Source organism: Dreissena polymorpha, chromosome 1 (assembly GCF_020536995.1).
Source record: "Dreissena polymorpha isolate Duluth1 chromosome 1, UMN_Dpol_1.0, whole genome shotgun sequence".
Classification (NCBI taxonomy): Eukaryota; Metazoa; Mollusca; class Bivalvia; order Myida; family Dreissenidae; genus Dreissena; species Dreissena polymorpha.
Window position 1 is genome coordinate 103,478,707 of NC_068355.1, and position 25,054 is coordinate 103,503,760.

The 25,054-nt window shown below is 37.4% G+C and overlaps 1 protein-coding gene and 2 long non-coding RNA genes across 4 annotated transcripts in view; all 3 read right to left on the reverse strand.

The window, feature by feature from the left end:
• Positions 1 to 25,054, reverse strand: part of LOC127865173 (dentin sialophosphoprotein-like) — an 81,947-nt gene that overhangs the window by 43,018 nt on the left and 13,875 nt on the right. For both annotated transcript variants that reach the window (XM_052405121.1, XM_052405122.1), the window contains exons 6-10: positions 20,796 to 20,914; positions 18,021 to 18,111; positions 10,582 to 10,667; positions 7,953 to 8,107; positions 1,611 to 1,684 (exon numbers count right to left, since the gene is read on the reverse strand). In XM_052405121.1, coding sequence (XP_052261081.1) covers positions 1,611 to 1,684; positions 7,953 to 8,107; positions 10,582 to 10,667; positions 18,021 to 18,111; positions 20,796 to 20,914 — 525 coding nt within the window. The remainder of the gene's footprint in view (positions 1 to 1,610; positions 1,685 to 7,952; positions 8,108 to 10,581; positions 10,668 to 18,020; positions 18,112 to 20,795; positions 20,915 to 25,054) is intronic.
• On the reverse strand, positions 14,562 to 16,142 carry LOC127865267 (uncharacterized). Its single transcript, XR_008042557.1, has 2 exons — positions 15,995 to 16,142; positions 14,562 to 15,693 (listed from the first exon to the last, which is right to left on the reverse strand). It is a non-coding gene; the product is annotated as an uncharacterized LOC127865267 (long non-coding RNA).
• On the reverse strand, positions 21,466 to 22,312 carry LOC127865274 (uncharacterized). Its single transcript, XR_008042563.1, has 2 exons — positions 21,849 to 22,312; positions 21,466 to 21,686 (listed from the first exon to the last, which is right to left on the reverse strand). It is a non-coding gene; the product is annotated as an uncharacterized LOC127865274 (long non-coding RNA).

Consider the following 25,054-nt stretch of genomic DNA (forward strand, 5'->3'; position numbering starts at 1 on the left):
GAGGTCCTTCCACTCCATGGGGGCATACCCAAGTATTGGGACATACATAGAGACATATGGGCTGCTGAAGTCCTTCCACACCATGTGGGCATACCCAAGTATTGGGACATACATAGAGACATATGGCCTGCTGAAGTCCTTCCACTCCATGGGGGCATACCGAAGTATTGGGACATACATTGAGACATATGGCCTGCTGAAGTCCTTCCACTTCATTGGGCATTGGGGCATACCCAAGTTTAGGGACATACATAGTGACATATGGCCTGCTGAAGTCCTTTCACTCCATGGGCGCATACCCAAGTATTGGGACATACATAGAGACATATGGCCTGCTTCAGTTGTTCCACACCATGTGGGCATACCCAAGTATTGGGACATACATAGAGACATATGGTCTGCTTCAGTCATTCCACAGCATGTGGGCATACCCAAGTATTGGGACATACATAGAGACATATGGCCTGCTTCAGTCCTTCCACACCAAGTGCGCATACCCAAGTATTGGGACATACATAGAGACATATGGGCTGCTGAAGTCCTCCCACTTCATGGGGGCATACCCATGTATTGGGACATACATAGCGACATATGGGCTGCTTCAGTCCTCCCACTCCATGGGGGCATACCCAAGTATTGGGATATACATAGAGACATATGGCCTGCTTCAGTCCTTCCACTCCATTGGGGCATACCCAAGTATTGGGACATACATAGAGACATATGGCCTGCTGAAGTCCTTCCACTCCATGGGGGCATACCCAAGTATTGGGACATAGATAGACACATATTGCCTGCTGAAGTCCTTCCACACCATCGGGGCATACCCAAGTAATGGGATATACATAGAGACATATGGCCTGCTTCAGTTGTTCCACACTATGTGGGCATACCCAAGTATTGGGACATACATAGAGACATATGGCCTGCTTCAGTCATTCCACACCATGTGGGCATACCCAAGCATTGGGACATACATAGAGACATATGGCCTGCTTCAGTCCTTCCACACCAAGTGGGCATACCCAAGTATTGGCACATACATAGAGACATATGGGCTGCTGAAGTCCTCCCACTTCATGGGGGCATACCCATGTATAGGGACATACATAGAGACATATGGGCTGCTTCAGTCCTCCCACTCCATGGGGGCATACCCAAGTATTGGGATATACATAGAGACATATGGCCTGCTGAAGTCCTTCCACTTCACTGGGGCATACCCAAGTATTGGGACATACATAGAGACATATAGCCTGCTTAAGTCCTTCCACTCCATGGGGGAATACCCAAGTATTGGGACATACATAGAGACATATGGCCTGCTGAAGTCCTCCCACTCCATGGGGGCATACCCAAGTATTGGGACATACATAGAGACATATGGCCTGCTGAAGTCCTTCCACTCCATGGGGGCATACCCAAGTATTGGGACATACATAAAGACATATGGCCTGCTGAAGTCCTTCCACTCCATTGGGGCATACCCAAGTATTGACCTCTTGACAGGGACATCAGCTGCTAATGTTGGGCTCTCTATTATATAACTCGGCACATGTCACAAATTGTAAACAACAGTACAAATTCAATATTGACCACAACAAGGTTACCTCATAGGATTCTAGACTTGTACCACAGTCTTCAAATTCAAACATGATGTATAACTGATGTTCAGGAAACATATCTGAAACAAACAAGCACATCAACATTCTAAATGTGTCATTGTGACCACAACATATGAAAATATTTGTATACAATTACATTATATGATGGGTCATAGCGAAACTAGGTTTTGGTTGATGACATGATATATAGCATAGTTTTGTGTAAGCAGGGGTCTCACTAGAATTTTAACAAGAGGGCCATGATGGCCCTGTATCGCTCCACTGCTGAAAAAGGCTGAAACAAATATTTTCGGCATGGGCAAATACTTAAATATAGGCCCTATTTAAGCACATGTACACTTTTGTGACTCCCTGGGCTGGGTCATATTTAACCCCAGGGGCATAATTTGAGCAAACTTTGTACAGGACTACTATATCTCACTACATACAAAATGTGGTAGCCCTAGGTCCAAGAGTTAAGGACAAGAATATTTTAAAAGTTTTCACAAAATAAGATAGGCACTTAATAAGCGTTTATTTAATTTTGTGACCCCCCGCGGCAGGGTCAAAGTTGACCCCAGAGGCATTATTTGAACAAATTTGGTAGAGGTTTAATAGATGTCACTACATACCAAATTAGGTAGCCCTAGGCCCAATGGTTATGGACAAAATATTTTTTAAGTTTTCACAAAATAGGCACTTTATAAGCATATATTCAATTGTGTGACCCCGGGGCAGTTTCAAATTTGACCCCAGGGGCATAATTTGAACATACTAAGAAGAGAACTATTACATGTCACTACATACCAAATTTGGTAGCCCTATGCCATACAGTTATGGACAAGAAATTTTTTCAATTGTGTGACCCCGGGGCAGTTTCAAATTTGACCCCAGGGGCATAATTTGAACATACTAAGAAGAGAATTATTACAAGTCACAACATAACAAATTTGGTAGAGGTTTATTAGATGTCACTACATACTAAATTTGGTAGCCCTAGGCCCAATGGTTATTGACATAAAGGTTTTTTACGTTTTCACAAAATAAGCCCTTTATAAGCATATATTCAATTGTGTGACCCCTGGGGCAGTTTCAGATTTGACCCCAGGGGCATAATTTGAACAAACTTAGAAGAGAACTATTACATGCCACTACATACCAAATTTGGTAGCCCTATGCCATACAGTTATGGACAAGATTTTTTTTTAAGTTTTCACAAAATAGGCCTTATATAAGCATATATTCAATTTTGTGACCCCCGGGGCAGTTTCAAATTTGACCCCAGGGGAATAATTTGAACAAACTAAGAAGAGAACTATATCATGTCACTACATACCAAATTTGGTAAAGTTATGGACAAGAAGATTTTTAAAGTTTTCACAAAATAGACCCTATATAAGCATATGTTCAATTTTGTGATCCCCGGGGCAGGGTTAAATTTGACCCCAGGGGCATAATTTGAAGAAATTTGGTAGACGACTATTAGATGTCTCTACATACCAAATTTGATAGCCCTAAGCCCAATGGTTATGGACAAGAACATTTTTAAAGTTTTCACAAATTAGGCCTTATATAAGCATATATTCAATTTTGTGACCCCCGGGGCAGGGTCAAATTTGATCCCAGGGGCATAATTTGAAGAAATTTGGTAGAGGACTATTAAATGTCCTTCATACCAAATTTGATAGCCATAGACCCAATGGTTATGGACGAAAAGATTTGAAAGTTTTCACAAAATAGGCCCTATATAAGCATATGTTCAATTTTATGAATCCCGGGGGCAGGGTCAAATTTGACCCCAGGGGCATAATTTGAAGAAATTTGGTAGAGGACTATTAGATGTCTCTACAAACCAATTTTGATAGCCCTAGGCCCAATTGATTTGGACGAGTAGATTTTGAAAGTTTACACAAAATAGGCCTTATATAAGCAAATTTTCAATTTTGTGACCCCCCGGGGCAGAGTCAAATTTGACCCCAGGGGCATAATTTAAACAAATTTGAAAGAGGTTCACCCCAGGAACATTCCTGAGAAATTTCATCAGAATTGGACCAGTAGTTTAGGAGAAGATGTTTAAAGGAAAAGTTAACGCACGCACAGACACACGCACGCACGCATGACAGACACAGGACCATGACATAAGCCCCGCTGGCCTTTGGCCAGTGGAGCTAAAAATGAATATAAAATAATACATAATATAATTGTTGGTTTCATTATTAAAAACCCAAATACAAAATGTACATTAGAAATGCCACTCATTACCTTCTATGTATTGTTACTTAAATAAAAAATCATGTAGATTTTTTTTTTAAATAAACAACATTTTGAAGGAAAGTGTGCATTAAAGTGCTCAATATATTTACATACATTGTAAACAAAACATTATCATTATCTTGCAGTCATATTTCCATTGGAAACAACCATACAACCAGTCAAATACAAAAGTCTTTGTCAATCACAACAGTCTTATAGGATGACCTCAATTAAAACTAGTCTATGCCTACAAAACTGCAAGTTGTGAATGGTGTTGGCAGACATCGAAGGTCTTTGATTTGAATGCCGACTTGGAGCAAGTTTCTAGGAAGTTGAAACTGTAAATTTGTAACACACCAGCAAGTGGCCATTTTAAATGGCATTTTATCCTACAGCTAAATGATTTTATAGAACAAATACGACTCATAAAGAAAAGATAAGGTTTTCTCCACAGTTTTTTTAGATCAGGTTTCATCCACACTTATTTTTAGAACATTAGGTAGGGACTAGTTTTTTTTGGCCTTTTACCCCTGATTGCGTCATTTAGGTCATTGGGTACGCAGTCGTTTAATGAGTTTACGAGTGTGTGTGTGTTTACGATGGATTACTATAATATTATGAATGTGAAAAACACAGTGTTTGGATATAAAACTGGAATGAAACTGGTGAGACAGCATTTTCGATTTAGTTAAATTGTCGAATGTACTCGAATAACGCGATGTTCACGATGTTTTGTTGAACAATTGATGGATTAAATTTTAGAAAAGTGTCAGTGAATTGTTCTTTAACTTTTCGAAGGAAATCGATGTCGAATTAAAATTGTAATTTCTTTGATGGTTTAGTCGTTCCTTTGTCAGTCGATCAAAGAATGTCTATCCACAAAGAATTGCCTGATAACATTCAGTGCTTCAAAATGGAAAAGATGGATGGCGATGAAGAAATTTGTTTAGAAAGAAGAGTTGTTTAAAGACTAAAATTAACAATATCGGCGGGAATAAATGCTGAATCATGCTTCACGTAGCCACGGTATGTGTCTACACATTTTGTAAATTTCAAAATGGCGGGAGCCATGTTTGTTTTTTGGTTTTTTACATTGGTGAAACAAGAATTGTAGTTTGAACACAACTGTCTGTGTTCTACTTGAGTGTGTTACATTTGGAACGCTGATTAAATTTGAATCGAGGCGTATAGCGATATTTTGTCTCGTTACTTTTCTTTTGCGTGGAATTCTTAAAGACTATTTCGATTTCCGTAAACAGAAAAGATCACAATAAATATTACTACGCAATGTAAGATTCAGTTAATTTCATGTGTTTTTGCTTTTATTTTAGGAATAAATTAAATAAAACAATATTGCAGGATAAATAGAATACTATGTTAGTGTGATTTTGTACTTAAATTCATCCCACTCGTGTCAGAAAGGCTTACAAGGCTCGGCAAGCCTCGCCATGTAAACTTTTCTTCACTCGTGGGATAAATTTAAGTACACAATCACACTAACATAGTATTCTCTATAATCCATACTACATTACTGGAAGCATGCTCATACTGTCAGATAAAGTTTTAACTAGAGCTTTGTCACAGACGTGACGAATACACCCACATGCCGCATTGACACAAAATATTTTGCATGTCGTCTTCACAAAAAACAGCGGACACCATGCTCAATTTTTAAAACGCACTGAGTGACACCTTGACTTAGTTTTTGACCCAGAAAGGCCCATGTTCTAACTTGGCCTTAAGATCATCTCCATAAAACTTCTGACCAAGTTTAGTGAAGATCAGATGTAAACTACTTGAATTAGAGAGCGGACACCAAGCTGAATGTTAAAAAACGAACTAAATGACCTGTGACCTAGTTTTGGGCCCAGAATGGCCCATGTTCAAAATTGTCCTAGAGATCATTTAGATAAAACTTGTGACCAAGTTTGGTGAGGAATTGATGAAAACTACTTGAATTAGAGAGCAGACAACATGGTGGGGTTTAAAATGCACTAAGATACCCCGTGACCTAGTTTTTGACCCGGCATGACCCATATTCAAACTTGACCTAGACATCATCTAGATACAACTTCTGACCAAGTTTGGTGAAGATTGGATGAAAACTACTTGAATTAGAGAGCGGACAACATTGTGATGTTTAAAACGCACTCAGTGACCCCGTGACCTTGTTTTTGACCCCGCATGACCCATATTCAAACTTGCCCTAGACATTACCCCGTGACCTAGTTTTTGACCGGACAAGGCCCATGTTCGAACTTGGCCTAGAAATCATGTAGATACAACTTCTGACCAACTTGGCCTTCAGATTATCTAGATAAAACTTCTGACCAATTTTGTTGAAGATCGGATGAAAACTACTTGAATTAGAGAGCAGACAACATGCTGAATGTTAAAAAACGCACTAAGTGACCGCTTGAACTAGTTTTTGACTCGGCAAGGCCCATGTTCGAACTTGGCCTTAAGATCATCTAGATACAACTTCTGTCCAAGTTTGGTGAAGATCGGATGAAAACTACTTGAATTAGAGAGCGGACAACATGCTGAATGTTTAAAACGCACCAGGTTTTTTTTCCACTTTTTGGGAAGATAGCCATGGCTTTGGAATTGGGAATTTTATCGGCATTTTCATGAAATTGGGAAAATAAATTCATAAGCCTTTTCTTCCACACAAAAAGTCAACTGATTAGGGAAATACTAAATTTGATATAACTCTTTGTAATCATTCAAATTAAAAAAAACAAAAACAAATAATACTTTGTTACATTTAATTGAATTAAAATTGAGATAAAATACGCATTAGACACTTCTTTCTAAAAAAAAAATAAAAAAATATTGTTATTTTTTTGGGAAATTGGGATTTTTTTTCCACATTTTGGGAAAAAAGTATACTTTTTGGAATTGGGAACATAGCCGAATTTCGGCTATTAAATCGGGCCAAAAAAAAAACCTGCGCACTAAGTGACCCCGTGACCTAGTTTTTGACCCGGCAAGGCCCATGTGCGAACTTGGCCTAGACATCATGTAGATACAACTTCTGACCAAGTTTGGTGAAGATCGGATGAAAACTACTTGAATTATAGAGCAGACACTTAATACAGACCGACAGACAGACCCACAGACAGACAAGTTCAATCCTATATACCCCCCTAAACTTCGTTTGTGGGGGTATAATGATTAGCTCCATAGAGGATGGGATATGAGAACAATCGGAGATTTAGAAACATTACTGCATTTGATTGATTTGATTTTAAACAGGTGTGAGGAAATAATTTGTGTTGGCTTGAGTTTAAATATGTGGTTGCTTTACAGGTTTTGTTTGTTAATGGATTGATTTGAAAAAACCAGTGATGCAAAAAGGTGCGTCCTGGGGACTCTCAATTGGTTTCTATTAAGCGTCATTTTCCAAATAAATGCGTACAAATACGCTTGATTAAGCGTTTCCAAAAGCCCTGGTTTAAGTCATATTTATTTGTTTATTAAATTTTGTGCTATGTTTGGCCAGGTTTTATTTTATTCGTGTTAATTCTTTACAAGTATATCTCCACTGGTTTTCATATCCTACTGAAATTCATGTCTAAGAATTGCCCAGGAAAAATACGTCCTAATTTGTAAAAGAAAACAGATGACAATGAGTATGAGCCATAACCAACTTCAAATTTTCAATTTAACAATACAGCATTGCAGGGAGTGATAATGGTATGGTGATCAACTGGTAAACAACATTATTGATAAGCTTGAGACTTTCTGGCAGTGAATACACAGTTCCATACGGCATATATAACAGCACTGGTACAGCATCGCCCTAATTGGGCTGGAATAACAAAATGGTTATTATACTATATACAACAGCACAGTCCGGTCAGGAGATACCCTGTCAGCTAATGAGACCACAAAAACCTTGTGTGACTGAATAACTGACAGTGTAGCTCCAATTCAGACTGCGCAGACCACATATGGCTAAGACTCATTTTCCCAAGACGCTGCTCATATACCGTACAGCATATGGAAAATTTCAGACTGCATAGCTACTTCTACCTGGGCAAACAACATTGAAATGCAGGTTATGAACACTATTGGTAATCCCAACACTACCTGGTCTGTCATTTTCAGACCCCTTGTTCTTATGGTATAGGTCCCAGTGTTTGAGCAGTTCTAGGGGGTACTTGCCCTGCACACAGTGTATGGCGTTGACACGACAGAAACTGGCTGTCCGGGAGCCACTGCAGCTACTCAGGCCACTCAGCTCTCTGGGGTAACAAGATGATACATATTCAACTTTTGACCACTGGGAAAAGCAGAACAAGACCTGTGTTTGTGAAACACAATGCCCCCTAATGCACTTTGAAGCCGCACAGCAGCTCTTTAAAGATAAGTCCAAGGGCCATAACTTGGCCAAATATCAATGAACTGGAACAAAACTCATACATAATCTGTAGGTCATATAAGTAGACTTACATACCAACAAGAGCTGTCAGAAGACAGCGCGCTCGACTATTCAAGTGCTTGACAGTATAAGGTAAGCCATCATGGGGAAATTGTTCATATTCAATAAGGTCAAGGTAATATAGTCATATTCTAAGTGGAAGAGGACCATAATTGAAACATATTGATTGCTTATGTTTTAAAGAAGTTGTACTTTTTAGACGATTCTGACCTTTCACCACTCAAAATGTGCAGCTCCATGAGATACACATGCATGCCAAATATGAAGTTGCTAGCTTAAATATTGCAAAAGTTATGGCAAATGTTAAAGTTGGGGCAAACAAACAAACTAACCAACAGACAGGGCAAAAACAATATGTCCCCCACTATAGTGGTGGGGGGACATAAAAAGGTCCATAATCCTTACAAAATGCTTGATACAGTGGTCTGCTCTTGTTTATAGATTGGGGTCATGCTGGTAAATAAGTATGCAAAGTATGAAAGCAATATGTCAAGGGACATAGAAAATATTTGAGGTGGTACGCAATCTTTAACATTCCAACGCTCACGGGAAGGCCGACGTGAGTAGGATAGCTATATATATATATATATATATATATATATATATATATATATATATATATATATATATATATATATATAGTTGAGCTAAAAATCAGATGAATATCTGAAAGAAAATTTAAAAAAAAAAATAAAAAAAACAGAATGTGGGATGGACAGTCCAACTGCTATATGCCGCCTATCCGGAGGCATAAAAAGAGATTCGTTTTTTTAGTTCTGAGTAAAGCTGATTACCTTGCAAAACTTGAACAATGACCCTTGTTGAGTGGTTGGTTTTTTGCTAAATATATATTTTTGCAATAGTATTTTGTTTGAATATTAAATTTATGCAATCCCATTATACCCAAGACAAAGAACTGCTTGTTTTACTAAACTAAGCCCAAAGTCTTTATTTCCATGATCCAGTAGCTAGATAGAAATTGATACCAGCTACAATTCTTTACATGCAGATCTAGCTAGGTACTGAAACTGCATCATTCAAATGCTATACATGGGCTGGCGAACAGCCAACTATTTTACTTGCATGTATCCTGAAACAGGCAAAACAAGACTATTGCCAAGCAATATATGTTCCCTACCGGCTCCACCATTGTCAGAAATTCCACCATTGTCAGATTATTTTTTTTTTATTTGTTGCCATAGCAATATGAATTTTTGACGTAGAAACAAAATGAAATGACGTGCATAATGTCCATATTGCCATCTATCCATGTTTCAAGTTTCATGAAAAAATATGAAGAACTTTTAAAGTTATCGCAGGATCCAGAAAACCACCATTTTCAGCAGTATTTCTAGTCTATTTGTTGCCATAGCAGGGGTTTTTCTGCCTATTTTGGGAAAAGGAGTCTGACAAAATTGGGAATTTTTTATCGACAAAATTGTCCATTTTGTGAATTTTTGCTTCGATGAAACCGCTCATTTTGGGAAAACATTGTGAACTTAACATGCTTAAATAAGTCAGAGGTTTAACAAATAAATTAGTTTTTATTTGTTATTTTGACCTTAAATGCAGGCAAGCATCAGATGAGTAAGTTTGCTTTGTGTGAATGTGCTGTGAAATGGGGAGCACAGCACGTTCATGGTGCTGAATCCTCGCTCAACCACATCAGTGCTTGTTGGTATGATACAAATCAGCTGGACGAGTTGGAACATTAATAATTTAATAATCATAAGTCATAAGACCCTGCATAACAACCAGAATTTTTGGCATAGGAACAAAATGAAATTACGTGCATAATGTCCATATTGCCATCTATCCATGTTTCAAGTTTCATGAAAAAATATGAAGAACTTGTAAAGTTATCGCAGGATCCAGAAAAGTGTGACGGACTGACGGACAGAGCGCAAACCATAAGTCCCCTCCTGTAGATTCTCATGAAGCTTCTACTTAACCCTTTACCACTTTGAAGCGTATTTTAACGCATTTGTAGTCCCTTAGAAAGTAACATTTAATTAAAGGCCTTTCTTACTGGATCCAAGTTTTAAAGGCTTCAATTCTAACCTTTAGATACGTTTGAGCATCAAACAGCATAAAACCTGAACAGACTGCGAGTAACTAGCAGGCAGTTCTGGTTTTATGCTGTTTTCACAAAGCCATTTTTACTAAGCTTCTAAGTGGGAAATGGTTAAAGGTGTTCAGAGTGTGTTTTATAGTGTGCATATTTCAAAAGCATATGAATTACACATCATTAAACTTGAAAACCAACCACCAACTTACTTGGCAATCACAATTTCTGGCAAAATCTCTGCAAACTTCTTCTGTGGTTCATCATTTACTTCTAGATCGCCCTCAATGGGTATTATCTACAAAACAAATATGATAAGCATACAATTAATTTACCCTGTCAGAGATCTCTATCAACATCCCGAACTGAGAATTCATACAAGCTCAGTGTTTTTTTTCCGTTTATAATCGTGTCCGGTATTTGGCACCATTCCCAATAGAAACAAGAGATGTGTTTGTTACAAACACAATGCCCCCTATTGCGCCGCTTTGAAGCCATAAATTTGACCTTTAACCTTGAAGGATAACCTTGACCTTTCACCACTCAAAATGTGCAGCTCCATGAGATACACATGTATGCCAAATATCAAGTTTATATCTTCAATATTCAAAAAGTTATGACCAAACTCTAATGAAGGTTAAAGTTTTAGGAAAGAAAAATACAATGATATTTGACCTTTGACCTTGACCTTGACATTTCAGCACTCAAAATGTGCAGCTCCATGAGATACACATGCACGCCAAATATGAAGTTGCTATATTCAATATTGCAAAAGCTATCAAACTTTAACCAAGGTTAAAGTTTTGGTACACTCATGACAGACAGACAGACAGACAGACAGACAGACAGACAGACAGACAGACAGACAGACAGACAGACAGACAGACAGACAGACAGACAGACAGACAGACAGACAGACAGACAGACAGACAGACAGACAGACAGACAGACAGACAGACAGACAGACAGACAGACAGACAGACAGACAGACAGACAGACAGACAGACAGACAGACAGACAGACAGACAGACAGACAGACAGACAGACAGACAGACAGACAGACAGACAGACAGACAGACAGACAGACAGACAGACAGACAGACAGACAGACAGACAGACAGACAGACAGACAGACAGACTGACAGACAGACAGACAGACAGACAGACAGACAGACAGACAGACAGACAGACAGACAGACAGACAGACAGACAGACAGACAGACAGACAGGAAGGAAGGCAGGCAGGCAGGCAGGCAGGCAGGCAGGCAGGCAGGCAGGCAGGCAGGCAGGCAGGCAGGCAGGCAGGCGGCGGTCGATCCGGGGCATAAAAAGTGTATATTTTTCCCAAATTGGACCTAAAAATTCCCAATTGAAGGTTTCCCCCCCCCAAAAAAAATCCTTTTTTTTTCTTTATTTTTAGATTTCAATATTTTGTTAATCTCCCATCCAGCCATATAAGTTCAACCTTAGTGAAAATAATATTGAAAACACTTCTATTCTCAGTTTAAAGCATTTTTTTAGCAACACAGCAACAACACTTATTTCCCAATTTTAGTCAAAATGGTGCGAATTTTCCCAAATCAAAGGGACCCATCTCCATTCCCAAAATGGTGGAAAAAACACTGAAGCTCAAAGAGCATGGTTCAACCAAACAATATGATCAGGTCTCGGGGGGAAACCCAGGCTTAATGCATGTGCATAAACTATTGTCCCAGATTAGCCTGTGTTTACCATTTTCTGCCGAGACTGTCCGGTTTTCCAGAGACCGGCTAATATGAAACTAATAGTACCAACTTGTCACAACAAATGCCCCCTTAATGGTGGGCTTACATAGCCCTGTGAAGGATGTGTCTGTTTGTATTCACAAATGCTGCACAGAAAATAATAAGATAAACAAAATACTTAGGCATCATTTTTTCTGCCTAGTCGCATTTTCCCACAAAGTCTTGAACAAGAGTTCCGCGGTCGGAGATGACCGCATTGAAGCCGGATTTTTGATTTAAATGACAGGAAAGTACCTTTCGTGTTTTTGTCAATGCAATACTTAAATTACTGAAATATTGTTCAAAGGTCAAAATGAAATGTAAGTACTTTTCAAGGCATGAGCAAACCTTGTGTTATGTTTTGAATGCATGCATATACATGAACAACAATAACATTTAAGGTCACAAATATGAACTTGAATTGACAATTACATGGTTCAAACAGAAATCTCAAACCTAAATTCAAGACTTTTCAAGGACTTTTCAAGGCCAAATTTTCATTTTCAAGGCCGAGAACCGTATGTTAGTTTCCTTTAAAAACTGCATTTTCAAACCAGATTAACATATATGTACAGTACAGCCAACGCGGCACAAACATAATCCGCGGCTACGCCACGGCCAGATTATTAGTTCGCGGCCGCCGAATCGTGTGTTCACGCGGCGTATCGCCGTGGCAATCGGCATCGATCCGCGCAACAACGCAGTGTCTGTATTAACCTCGCGTACTTTCGCGGAGTAAATCCGCCGCATACGTACGCGGCGGATCGAGTGAAAAGATATCCACCTACATGTACATATATGTATGTGAAGCGTAGAATTAATTACGCGCAACTATACATGTTTCGTTCGTTTATCATTATTAAATTTGTAATCCGAAACACACTTCCAAATTTTAATGCTAACGCAACCTTTGGCAAATTCTAGCGTCAAATAAACAGTGCTAAAATATCCTTTGTTTCATAAAAAGCGCGCGAAAATTATGCAGACATGTAGAACGTCGTTTGGAAAGTTTGGGTGTATTTTGTGTTGTATAAATACATGAACATCACCTTAAGCGTGAATCGCGTGTTCAGTTGAAAAAAAAAGCCCCGATTAGACGTTATTTCATCATCTCTATAAATAGTAACACATGCCAAAATGTATTTGATTCTTAAGGAAATATCAAGAATGTTTGTGTATCGTAAATATTTACCAGCATTTGCTTTAAAACTGGAATATACAAAATTATCGGGTAATTAGTAGCGATACTAACTGTATAATATGAACAAACTATAACGTGTTTACATACACATATTCAAACAATAGTTATAATAAGCTGATAATTAACAAAACAACAAATACGTCGTCACCGTCTTGATTACTGATGTGGCTTCAAACTGCTAATTTTCTCAGCTTAAATATAATAGCAAAATCAACATGCAATTAATTTCACCATATGCTGGAGCCTTGACCACTTGTATGTGCGAAAACATAATTACGTGACATTGTTTATGTGTGAAATACATACACTACGGGCGGGAAACAAACTTAATTGGCCAGACACATTAACTATGCTATGCTAATACAATCCGCGCACAATAAATTTATTATGATTTTAATTATTATTATAATTGTTCTTTCAAAATTTGTTAACTACATGTAACTAAAAAATTTTTAAAGATTTTTTATTTCATGATGCGCATCGACTCGGCATCATGTCGCGGATCACAGCATGCCTCGGCGGACAGATGCGAAGTTTCGTGGCGAAATGCGACTTCCCGCCGCATACTGACGCGGCTTCAACGACCGACGCGGTATCGACTCGTTTCGCCTTGGTGCCGCGGATCGCGAAATACGTTTTGTTCCGCATTGAATGTACTGTATTTACTTTTAAAAGTTTTTACAAACAAACACATTGTCTCTTTCTATGCTCACATCAAACAGACTAGTTTATTACATTTGAACAGCAGTCAGTTACTATAACATTTTGTCTTTAACAGAATTGATTTCCTTTTCCAGTTCTTGAGCTCTCTCCTCTTATTCAGTTAACCACCCTGGTTTGAAACGACACTTCCCCATCCCTGCGTTTTCACTCGCAAAAATTGATCACTATGGAGAACCTCTGACGTAGTACACATAATCTGTGACGTGTACTGCACATAACGTTTCGTACTAAATAGTGTACAAAACTTATATTTCATATTCAACTTTTTTGCGCGAAGGAATTCATGATAATTTTTCATAATATTTCCCTTAAGAACGACTTAAGTAAAATAACTAAAGCGATGATTAAAGTATTTTTGAGCATAAATTAACATTTTTAAGGCTTTTTTTACATGAAATAAGCACTTTTCAAGCACTTTTTCAAGGCCAACCTTTGTTCAAGGGCTTTTCAAGCCTTGGACTCGTTTTCAAGCACTTTTCAAGCCCTGTGCGAACCCTGAATTAGGAAAGTTTGATCTCAATTTTTTTATTAGCAAATTAGTAAGATATTGTTTGAAGTTTCCATCAATTTCATTATCAAATGTAAGAAAATAAACTTAGATGAAATAATACTATTTATTGTTTTGCTTTCACATACCTACACAGAAATCCAGACAGCCTTATGATCACTCCAAAAGGTTTCTATCACACCAGTTCTAGCAGATAGAATGAATGACATTGAAATGAATGACCTTGAAATGACCAGTGGTCATCTAAGTGTGCTTGCAAACCTTTACGTCAAGTTTGAGATTCTAGGTCCAAGCATACCAAAGTTATAACAATTTTAACATTTTAACATTGAAGGTCACAGTGACCTTGACCTTCAAATGAATGACATTGAAATGAGCAGTGGTGATCTTCTAGTACTGGCCAACCTTTATGTCAAGTTTGAAGACTCTAGGTACAAGCATACCAAAGTTATAACATGGAATAAGAACTTTAACATTTTTACCTACCAAAGTTATAAGAACTTTAACATTTTTACATTCAAGGTCACAGTGACCTTGACCTTAGAATGAATGACCTTGAAATGACCAGTGGTCATCTAAGTGTGCTTGCAAACCTTCATGTCAAGTTTGAAGACTCTATGTCCAAGCATACCAAAGTTATAACAATTTTAACATTTTAACATTTAAGGTCACAGTGACCTTGACCTTCAAATGAATGACATTGAAATGACCAGTGGTCATCTTCTAGTACTGGCCAATCTTTATTTCAAGTTTGAAGACTCTAGGTACAAGCATACCAAAGTTATAACATGAAATAAGAACTTTAACATTTTTACATTCAAGGTCACAGTGACCTTGACCTTCAAATGAATGACCTTGAAATGTCCAGTGGTTACTTACTAGTTCTGGCCAACCTTCATGTCAAGTTTCAAGACTCTAGGTCCAAGCATACCAAAGTTATAACAACTTTAACATTTTTACATTCAAGGTCACAGTGACCTTGACCTTCAAATGAATGACCTTGAAATGTCCAGTGGTTACTTACTAGTTCTGGCCAACCTTCATGTCAAGTTTCAAGACTCTAGGTCCAAGCATACCAAAGTTATAACAACTTTAACATTTTTATATTGAAGGTCACAGTGACCTTCACCTTCAAATGAATGACCTTGAAATGACCAGTGGTCATCTGTTAATCCTGGCCAACCTTCATGTCAAGTTTGAAGACTCTAGGTCCAAGCATACCAAAGTTATACCATGAAATAAGAACTTTAACATTTTTACATTCAAGGTCACAGTGACCTTGACCTTCAAATGAATGACCTTGAAATGACCAGTGGTTACTAACTAGTTATGGCCAACCTTCATGTCAAGTTTCAAGACTCTAGGTCCAAGCATACCAAAGTTATAAGAACTTTAACATTTTTTATATTGAAGGTCACAGTGACCTTGACCTTCAAATGAATGACCTTGAAATGACCAGTGGTCATCTGTTAATCCTGGCCAACCTTCATGTCAAGTTTGAAGACTCTAGGTCCAAGCATACCAAAGTTATACCATGAAATAAGAACTTTAACATTTTCGAGCACGCCGCCACCCCGCCCGCCCGCCCGCCCCCCCCCCGCCCGCCCGACAACATCAATCTATAAGCCGAGATTTTTTCGAAAAAAATCCGGCTAATAATTCAAAATAAGTCCAAAATTAAGAAGTGCTTCATGCTATATTAAGAGTTATCAAACTTGGCTGACATTTTAAGCCCACAAACATTTTGACTAACTGTGATGATGATCTGATCATAACTATTTTAGAACGGACAAGTTTAACTTCCAAATGTAGGATTATTCAAGGGCCATATCTCAGACATGGTTTTTCAGGTGATCTTGCTAGTTTTTGAATTAGCCCACAAACAGTATCACCAACTTTCATGATGCTCTGAATTAATGTTTTTTAAATAGAGAGTGGACACCATCCTGAACCCTGGCAACCTGCCAACAGCAGGTGTTTCCATAGTACTTTTTGTTCAAATGAGCTGATCATAAGTAAGACTTAGAGCCATCATGTTATTTTAATAGGAAGATACATATTATTAAAACTAATAGCCATCCTTGTAATACGTATAAACTCACCCTTGTGATATACATGCTTCAATTGTCAAGTTTTCTATTCAAAATTTACTGGTAAGAAATTTCTTGAATGCATCAGTAACTGGCAGTGAAGCAACAGCTACAGCATTCAGGGCTGGACACTAGTGGTGGTCCGTTGACCCGGGGTCAGAAAAAAATAGGGAGGACCAGTGAAACTAGAAATTTGGTTGATCCGTTGGACCAGTTAAAAATCCTGGCCAGCTTATTGTGAAATACTGGTGGAAAGCCGTTTTCATCAATAAAACAACTTTATATGTTCATAATAAACCGATAATTTCATAATTATTTTATGGGTCGACTAAAACAACTTTATATGTTCAAAATAAACCGATAATTTCATAATTATTTTATGGGTCGACTCGAGACCGGGATAAAAATAGCAACATATCGGAAATTTCAATTTTTCTAGATGCCCGGATGACAAAAACCTGTTGTTGCATCAAAAAATCGATTTGCAATCCGTAAATGTCTCCCGAAAATGTCTCCCGACTTCGCTGTGATCGATACACAAATTAAAATAAAATTCTTATCGTTCTGATCGAGAAATGAACAAAATGGTATTTATTATGGTATTTATTATTTTGAAAAAGCAGCAATAATCAGCATTTTATTGATCTTAATACCATCAGAAAATACTTTGTTTACCGTAAGAATTTATACTGGAGGGCGCTTAATAATGTTTTGATATTGCGAGAGAGTAAACGTGCGTATTTTCAAGATTACAAGTTTTCGCGATGTGGAATTTCATTCCGGGGGTGGTTGAACCTCCGCCTAAAACACCTAAAACTAATGAAGAGAAGCTTAAAGTACAACGAAAATATGAAAAGGATAAGAGATAGTTTATTAGATAGTATAGTTTTCTTTTTATAAATGCACAATACATTGTGGATAGTCCGGAAAGTAAGTTGAAATTTAGGTAAAATAATAGAGAAATTGTCGGACCACTTGAAATCTTGGAGGACCAGTAATTTTTTAAAGCTGGTGGTCCTTTGGGTCAGTAGGTAAAAAAAGTTAGTGTCAAGCCCTGGCATTCTCATCATATTAACGGCACAATGTTAACATTCGAAAACCAAATATTTCATGCTTGCCGAAACCCATTGCTTTTAACCGTCCTTTAAACGGGCAAAAAACCTTATAGTTTGCATGTCAAAATATCCAGATACTAAGATTATACATGAAAACATAAAACAAAATATTACTGTGATCTTGTCAGGTACTGTTTATGACCCTTATTGAGGGCTTCATCCCTTTGTCGGCCCTTTAGACTGTAAGCATTTAATCCTTAACACTAAGAGAACAAAACACTGCATCACTTGTAGACAATCGGTGGACATACCTTTATGGCTACAGACTCGTTTTTCTGGTTTGTGCTTCGGAACACCTCCCCGTACACCCCTTCCCCAACCTTCTTGCACTTGGAGAGCATTCTGAAAGACAACATGTACATATCTAGGGAAAGATCTAGAGCAACATGTACATATCAAGGGAGAAATATCTATAGCAACATGTACATATCTAGGGAAAGATCTAGAGCAATATGTACATCTGTAGGGAAAGATCTAGAGCAACATGTACATCTCTAGGGAAAGATCTAGAGCAACATGTACATATCTAGGGAAAGATCTAGAGCAACATGTACATATCTAGGGAAAGATCTAGAGCAACATGTACATACATGTATCTAGGGAAAGATCTACAGCAACATGTACATATCTAGGGAAAGATCTAGAGCAACATGTACATATCTAGGGAAAGCACTAGATCACATATCTAAGGAAAGATCCAGCGTTCTAGATAAGCTGTGTATCAGCGTAATATACGCATTAGAAATATCAAGATTATCATTTCCTTGCGTACATTTAAGCAAGTCAATCTGGTCTTACGCAAATGATGTAAATTCTCCGTGTACAACCTCAACAAAATATATAAACATTAGATTGTCTTTCGCCAAAATATGAGACTGGTTATCGTCAAAATTAGAGCTAATTTGTGCGCTGGATTGTAGAAATAATTAGCCAGTCGATATGTATACTCTGTATCATCTAGACGCATGGTAAATTAAGTATTGATTTTTTTAACAAACAGTCAAGCGCTTATGTGTTTATTTACATGAAGAGGTCAGCATGGCTTCTTCGAAGCCAAAACAAATTACTTCTCAAAGTAAAATTGATTCATTTTATACGGCAAAAGTTGTATCGAGTAAAAACATTGTACTGCCAATACTGAATGATTGAATTTCCTGTTTTCAAAAAAAAAGGACACACTTAAACGCTTATAAAACAACTGTTGAAAGTTGGCAAAAATGTTTTCCTTGGCTCACGGGCCTATAAACCAAGGACAGTTAAATAACACTTTAAGAAACCTTCTACTATGAAGAAATACACATAGTTAATGGTTAATTGTGTTTAACATTATTAAAGTAGTGTGTCTGTACCCCAGCTATATTCTTGTTTTACTTTTAGCAAATTACCCTTCAAGCAAGGCAAAATTTGCCCATTTACCCCCATGCTGTGAAAAGTGGGGGTATTTACCCCAATGGGTCAAAAATGATCTATAACGCTGAAGATCTACAGCAAAATGTACATATCTAGCGCTGAAGATCTACAGCAAAATGTACATATCAAGGGAAAAATTTACAGCAAAATGTACATATCTAGAGAAAGATCTACAGCAAAATGTACATATCTATGGAAAGATCTAGATCACATATCTAGGGAAAGATCTACAGCAAAATGTACATATCTAGGGAAAGATCTACAGCAAAATGTACATATCTTTGGAAAGATCTACAACAAAATGTACATATCTAGGGAAAGATCTAGATCACATATCTAGGGAAAGATCTAGAGCAACATGTACATATCTAGGGAAAGATCTAGAGCAACATGTACATATCTAGGGAAAGATCTAGAGCAACATGTACATAGCTAGGGAAAGATCTAGAGCAACATGTACATATCTAGGGAAAGATCTAGATCACATATCTAAGGAAAGATCTACAGCAAAATGAACATATCTAGGGAAAGATCTACAGCAAAATGTACATATCTAGGGAAAGATCTACAGAAAAATATACATATTTAGGGAAAGATCTACAGTAAAATATACATATCTACGGAAAGATCTACAGTAAAATATACACATCTAGGGTAAGATCTAGAGCAACATGTTCATATCTAGGGAAAGATATAGAGCAACATGTACATAGCTAGGGAAAGATCAACAGCAACATGTACATATCTAGGGAAAGATCTACAGCAAAATGCAGGCTGCTGTGTCCTGCTTGTTTTTGCTTCCCTCCACTGTCAACACACAAAAAGTAAAAATCTGAAATTTAACAAATATTCAACTGCAAACAAAAAGACTGCTAAACAAAAGGGCAAACATGGCTCTAGATTGCTCACCTGTGTAATAGGCATGACAATATTTGCTGATGACCACTATTTAATGTTATATACCAAACATCAAAGTTGTGCGCTTTGTGGTTGTAAATAAGATTTTGCTATTATGCTATATTATTCAATATTAAACACTTAACCTCACACAGCGAGGCAAATTTTTTCCCCTGCAGTATTTTTACATAATAACATCATTTTAAGAAAATTTTGAAACTCAAAGTCCATTTATGACCAAATACTTGCAGTGAATCGCTCATGAGGTTGAATTATATCCATGTTATTGTAGGTATTTTAACAAGAACTATTTTTTTGAAAATGACAAGCCTGCTAATGTCTTGTAGTGAAAAACATTCTCAAGCTGCTTTTCTTTTGCCTAAGACCTTTCAGTGAATGAACCATTTTACTATTTTTTTAAGAAGTGTGACCTCAGATATATGATTCCACCTGACTGGTTATATTCCAAGGATTAAACATGACTATTGTATCTGCTTATGTTTCAAGTTTCAGTTGTGATCATTTGTGGATAAAATTAATAGTAGTTGTCTGATGGTCAATACCTTTAAATAAAGATACATAAACAATATTTACAACACAAGTGGGAGGAAGTGATGTAATTAACAAAATGTTTTTCATGCCAAGAGCATTTAAGTGCTTAATACACACAATCAGCTAACTAGTTTTGCCTTCCTTCATGTTTTTTTCAAAATCCTTACTTTCCTGGCAAGGCATCCCTGAATGTGATGGGCTCGGTCTGGTCGCACAGGAGCAGTACCCGAGCTTGGGCAGACAGGGGAACCAGGGAACTCTTCCTGCGGCCTGGAGTAAGGATCTCCTGCAATACAAGTAACCATAGAGACGAAAATGACATCTAGAAAAATCTATTCAATAATCTAAAGCCCTGTTTTTCAATTTTTTTTTTTTAAATAAATAATAAGCTCAAGTCTTTAGAATTTCATTTATCAAAAATTGAGTTTTGTCGGAAACAATCCTCACACCCATTTGTTCGCGTTTGTTCAAGGGCAAATACGAAACACAGCATGGCCAAAAAACCAAGTTTCAACACATTACCACTGAATTAATTACTTTAATTAGTAACAATAACCTTGACCAGACTGGCCCCAAATACAATTCCAAACTAGGTCTCTATTTAAGCAACATAAACACAAAAATTCATTGCAAAAACTCCATAAAAACTCATCTTTTAAAACCATTAACCGTTTTTTAGTAATAGTGACCTTAACCCAACTGGCATCAACTGCTATTTCTGCATGTAAGCTACCGTAACACAACGTTTCAGTGCAAAGTCAACAAGGGACAAAATTGTCACAAAACCAGGTTTTCATTGTGAAAAAAAAATCTGATAAAGGGAGAAAACTCAAACTGAACTTTTGAAATGACCAAAAAAAATTAACCCCCTTTGTAATTTTTTTTTTTTTTTAAATCTATTTTTAGTCGTGGCGACCTTGACATTGGAGATATTGACGTGATTCTTTCGTGGGACACACCGTCCCATGATGGTGAACAAATGTGCCAAATGATTTTAAAATCTCACAATGAATGACATAGTTATGGCCAGGACAAGCTCATTTATGGCCATTTTTGACCTTTGAACTCAAAGTGTGACCTTGACCTTGGAGATATCGACGTAATTATTTCGCGCGACACACCGTCCAATGATGGTGAACAAATGTGCCAAATGATTTTAAAATCTGACGATGAACGACATAGTTATGGCTCGGACAAGCTCATTTATGGCCATTTTTGACCTTTGAACTCAAAGTGTGACCTTGACCTTGGAGATAGCGACGTAATTATTTCGCGCGACACACCGTCCAATGATGGTGAACAAATGTGCCAAATGATTTTAAAATCTGACAATGAACGACATAGTTATGGCCCGGACAAGCTTATTCCGCCAGCCCGCCAGCCAGCCAGCCCGCCAGCCAGCCAGCCAGCCCGCCCGCATTCGCCAATCTAATAACCAGTTTTTTCCTTCGGAAAACCTGGTTAAAAATCAAGATTCAATCAACTTATTCAGCAGAAACAGGTTTTCTATTTTTAGTAACAGGAACCTTGACCTCCTGGCCCCAAATACAATCCCAATCTAGGTCTCCATGCAAGCTAACTGTATTAAAAGTTTCATTAAGATTTGTGAATGCACATTATCATCACTATCACCGTCATCAAACTGTAAATCACATAATTGACGACGACCTAATCTAACAAGAGATTGCCTACCGGTGAAACTCCACCAGTCAGTAATTTTATTATTTTTTTATTTGTTGCCATAGCAACCAGAATTTTGACGTAGGAACAAAATGAAATGGTGTGAATAATCTCCATATTGCCATCTATCCACGTTTCAAGTTTCATGAAAAAATATTAAGAACTTTTTAAGTTATCGCAGGATCCAGAAAAGTGTGACGGACTGACTGACAGACTGACAGACAGACAGACGTAGTGCAAACCATAAGTCCCCTCTGGTTTCACCGGTAGGGGACAATAAAAGGATTTTCAACTTCAATGACCTTCATTTGGATCCATGTGACTCAGTTTCAAACTCAGACTACTGAAAAAGCAGGAAGAACAAAAAGTGATCAATAAAGATCACCAAGACGATACTCAGACATTCCCAAAAGTATTTTAAGTCCACAAGACCGAATGTCCTGTGGACTTAAAAAACTTGCAGGACCGGACTGGGATTCATAGGACCGAAACATCAGGTCACCGACTCAAATTTATTGACATAAAGATAATTGGGAAAATGTAATAGAAAATAAGCAACACAACTGAACACTAACAAATCGCAAAACACTTGCACTGTATTCTAAAGTAAAATATTTAAACCAAAAAGTAGTTAAAAACAAAACAATTTCTCAATTTAAAATAGTTCAAATACAATTAGTGTACATGTATACCTGCATGCAAATTGCTGTTTAAACAAAAGTTGTCAGATACTGATCAGGGCTTTTTTCCTTCTTTAGCAGGGACCTTATATAGGCCCCTTCCCCCAAGAGAAAGGCCCCTTCCACCAACTTAATGTCTTGAAAATCATGCATATTTCCCAAAATGTCAAGTTCACCTTGGATTTTTTTCCCACTTTGTTAGTTTTCTGGATATCCCCCCCCCCCCCTGATATTGAAGGCAAGGCTTTTTTCTAACATCAAGCAAAAAAAATATTCTGAAAGTTAAATGACTGTCAGTGACTGAAGTCAGTGAAGAGTGTAAATAAATTATTTTTACACACAAAAAAAAACATTTATATTTGTTATGAATCAATGAAGAACCTAAAACAACAGAACACATGTGGAATATCAAAAATATACGTAAAAAGACTAAGTTTTAAAAGCAAAAAGCAATATTATTATCGGTAAACCGAAATTTCATTGACAACTATTTCCCGGTCGCGAAATTATATGACAACTCAGAATTTTACTACAAAAGTCAATAAACTGGCCACAAAGATGAACACATCAATGAAAATGCACTGTAAAGCGCAAATTTTAACCGGAACAAACTGCTTATGCCCGGATTACAACGATCTAAGTTGCAGAACGTATTTTAGTTTAACCGTAAACACGATTGACATATTTACTGGGAAGTGTTTTTTGCGCATGCGCAGGAACATTTCATGAATGTTAATAAAAATAAGACGCAATTTTTACTGCTCTTATTTCTTTTAAGCTTTCTTTTATTTTCAGATTTTAATTAAATGAAATAAATAAATTTCTGCTGTTTTATTATTTACCGGACATTCGGACCGGCAGCATAGCATATTCAATCGGACCTGTCTTAAAAACGTCGGTCAGGTCCGACAGTCCGGCACTTTTGGGAATGTCTGGATACTATGATACTAATCCTATACTTTCAGCGAATCAAAGCACCTGATTACCAACACCATTTAAACCCAGACAATACCAAACTTCCTCGGACCGATGGACATATCTGACAGATTATGACAAGGTCCGATCGATTTTGCAATTCCGTCGGACCAAAATGTCCGACTCCAAAAAACATAATAAATATCTTATTAATCGTCGTCTGATGCTCCGTGGGATTCCAATATTTGCCATCAAAACATGTAGAACTAAATACGTTAATACCAGTGTCGTTTTTATGTTTTCGATCTATTTGTGTCCTCCAATAAGAATAGCTCGCACATGTTCCGTTATATGCGTTTATTCTGAACATAGAGACGGAATTGGCCGAGTGTGTTCCGATGTATCTGAAATACAAACTGTTGCAACTCGGTATATTCCGTGACAGCGTCTGGAAATTTCCAAACGGATATTTATCAAGTACTAGTTCCACGCTCATATGTGCATGTCAATTTGCAAAATGCGAGAGCCGGGACCATGCAGCAAGGTGCTGGCATTTGTTAGGGGTCAATTGTCTTCAATGTAAACAGAATTGCGAGGCAAAAATAACTTCGACGTATAATTGTTTTCAGGTGCTTTCGTTTTCAAAATATTGTTGTCTTCTTTCCAAAAGATTATTTCACAACTAATTTTATTGTCTTTATATTTTGTATTGTGAGATTTGTCTGATATGCTGAGGTTTCTTACCAAAGTATTACCTGGTACTGATACTATTATATTGAGAATATTGGCAAACAAATTTTGACAAGACTCAAATGATTGATCATATTTTAATTGAAAGTACCTCAGATGAGCAGGAGACTGCTGAACCTGATAATGTCGTAGACTTTGACGCAGAAACTCAACAAATCAATGATGAATACTGTAAAGATGACAAGAGTGATTACTGTTCAGATTTTCAGGAGGAAGGAGACAATGAGAAGTAGATAATCAATTATTTGATTTCCAATCTCTATTCCGATATCTGATAATATCTAGTAATATATAGCAGGGCTCAACATTAATGGTTGTCCTATTGCCCCTGGCAAGTAAAAGTTGGGTTCGGGCAAGTTATTTTATAATCTAGTTGTCCGCCTGGGCAAGTGCAAAAAAAA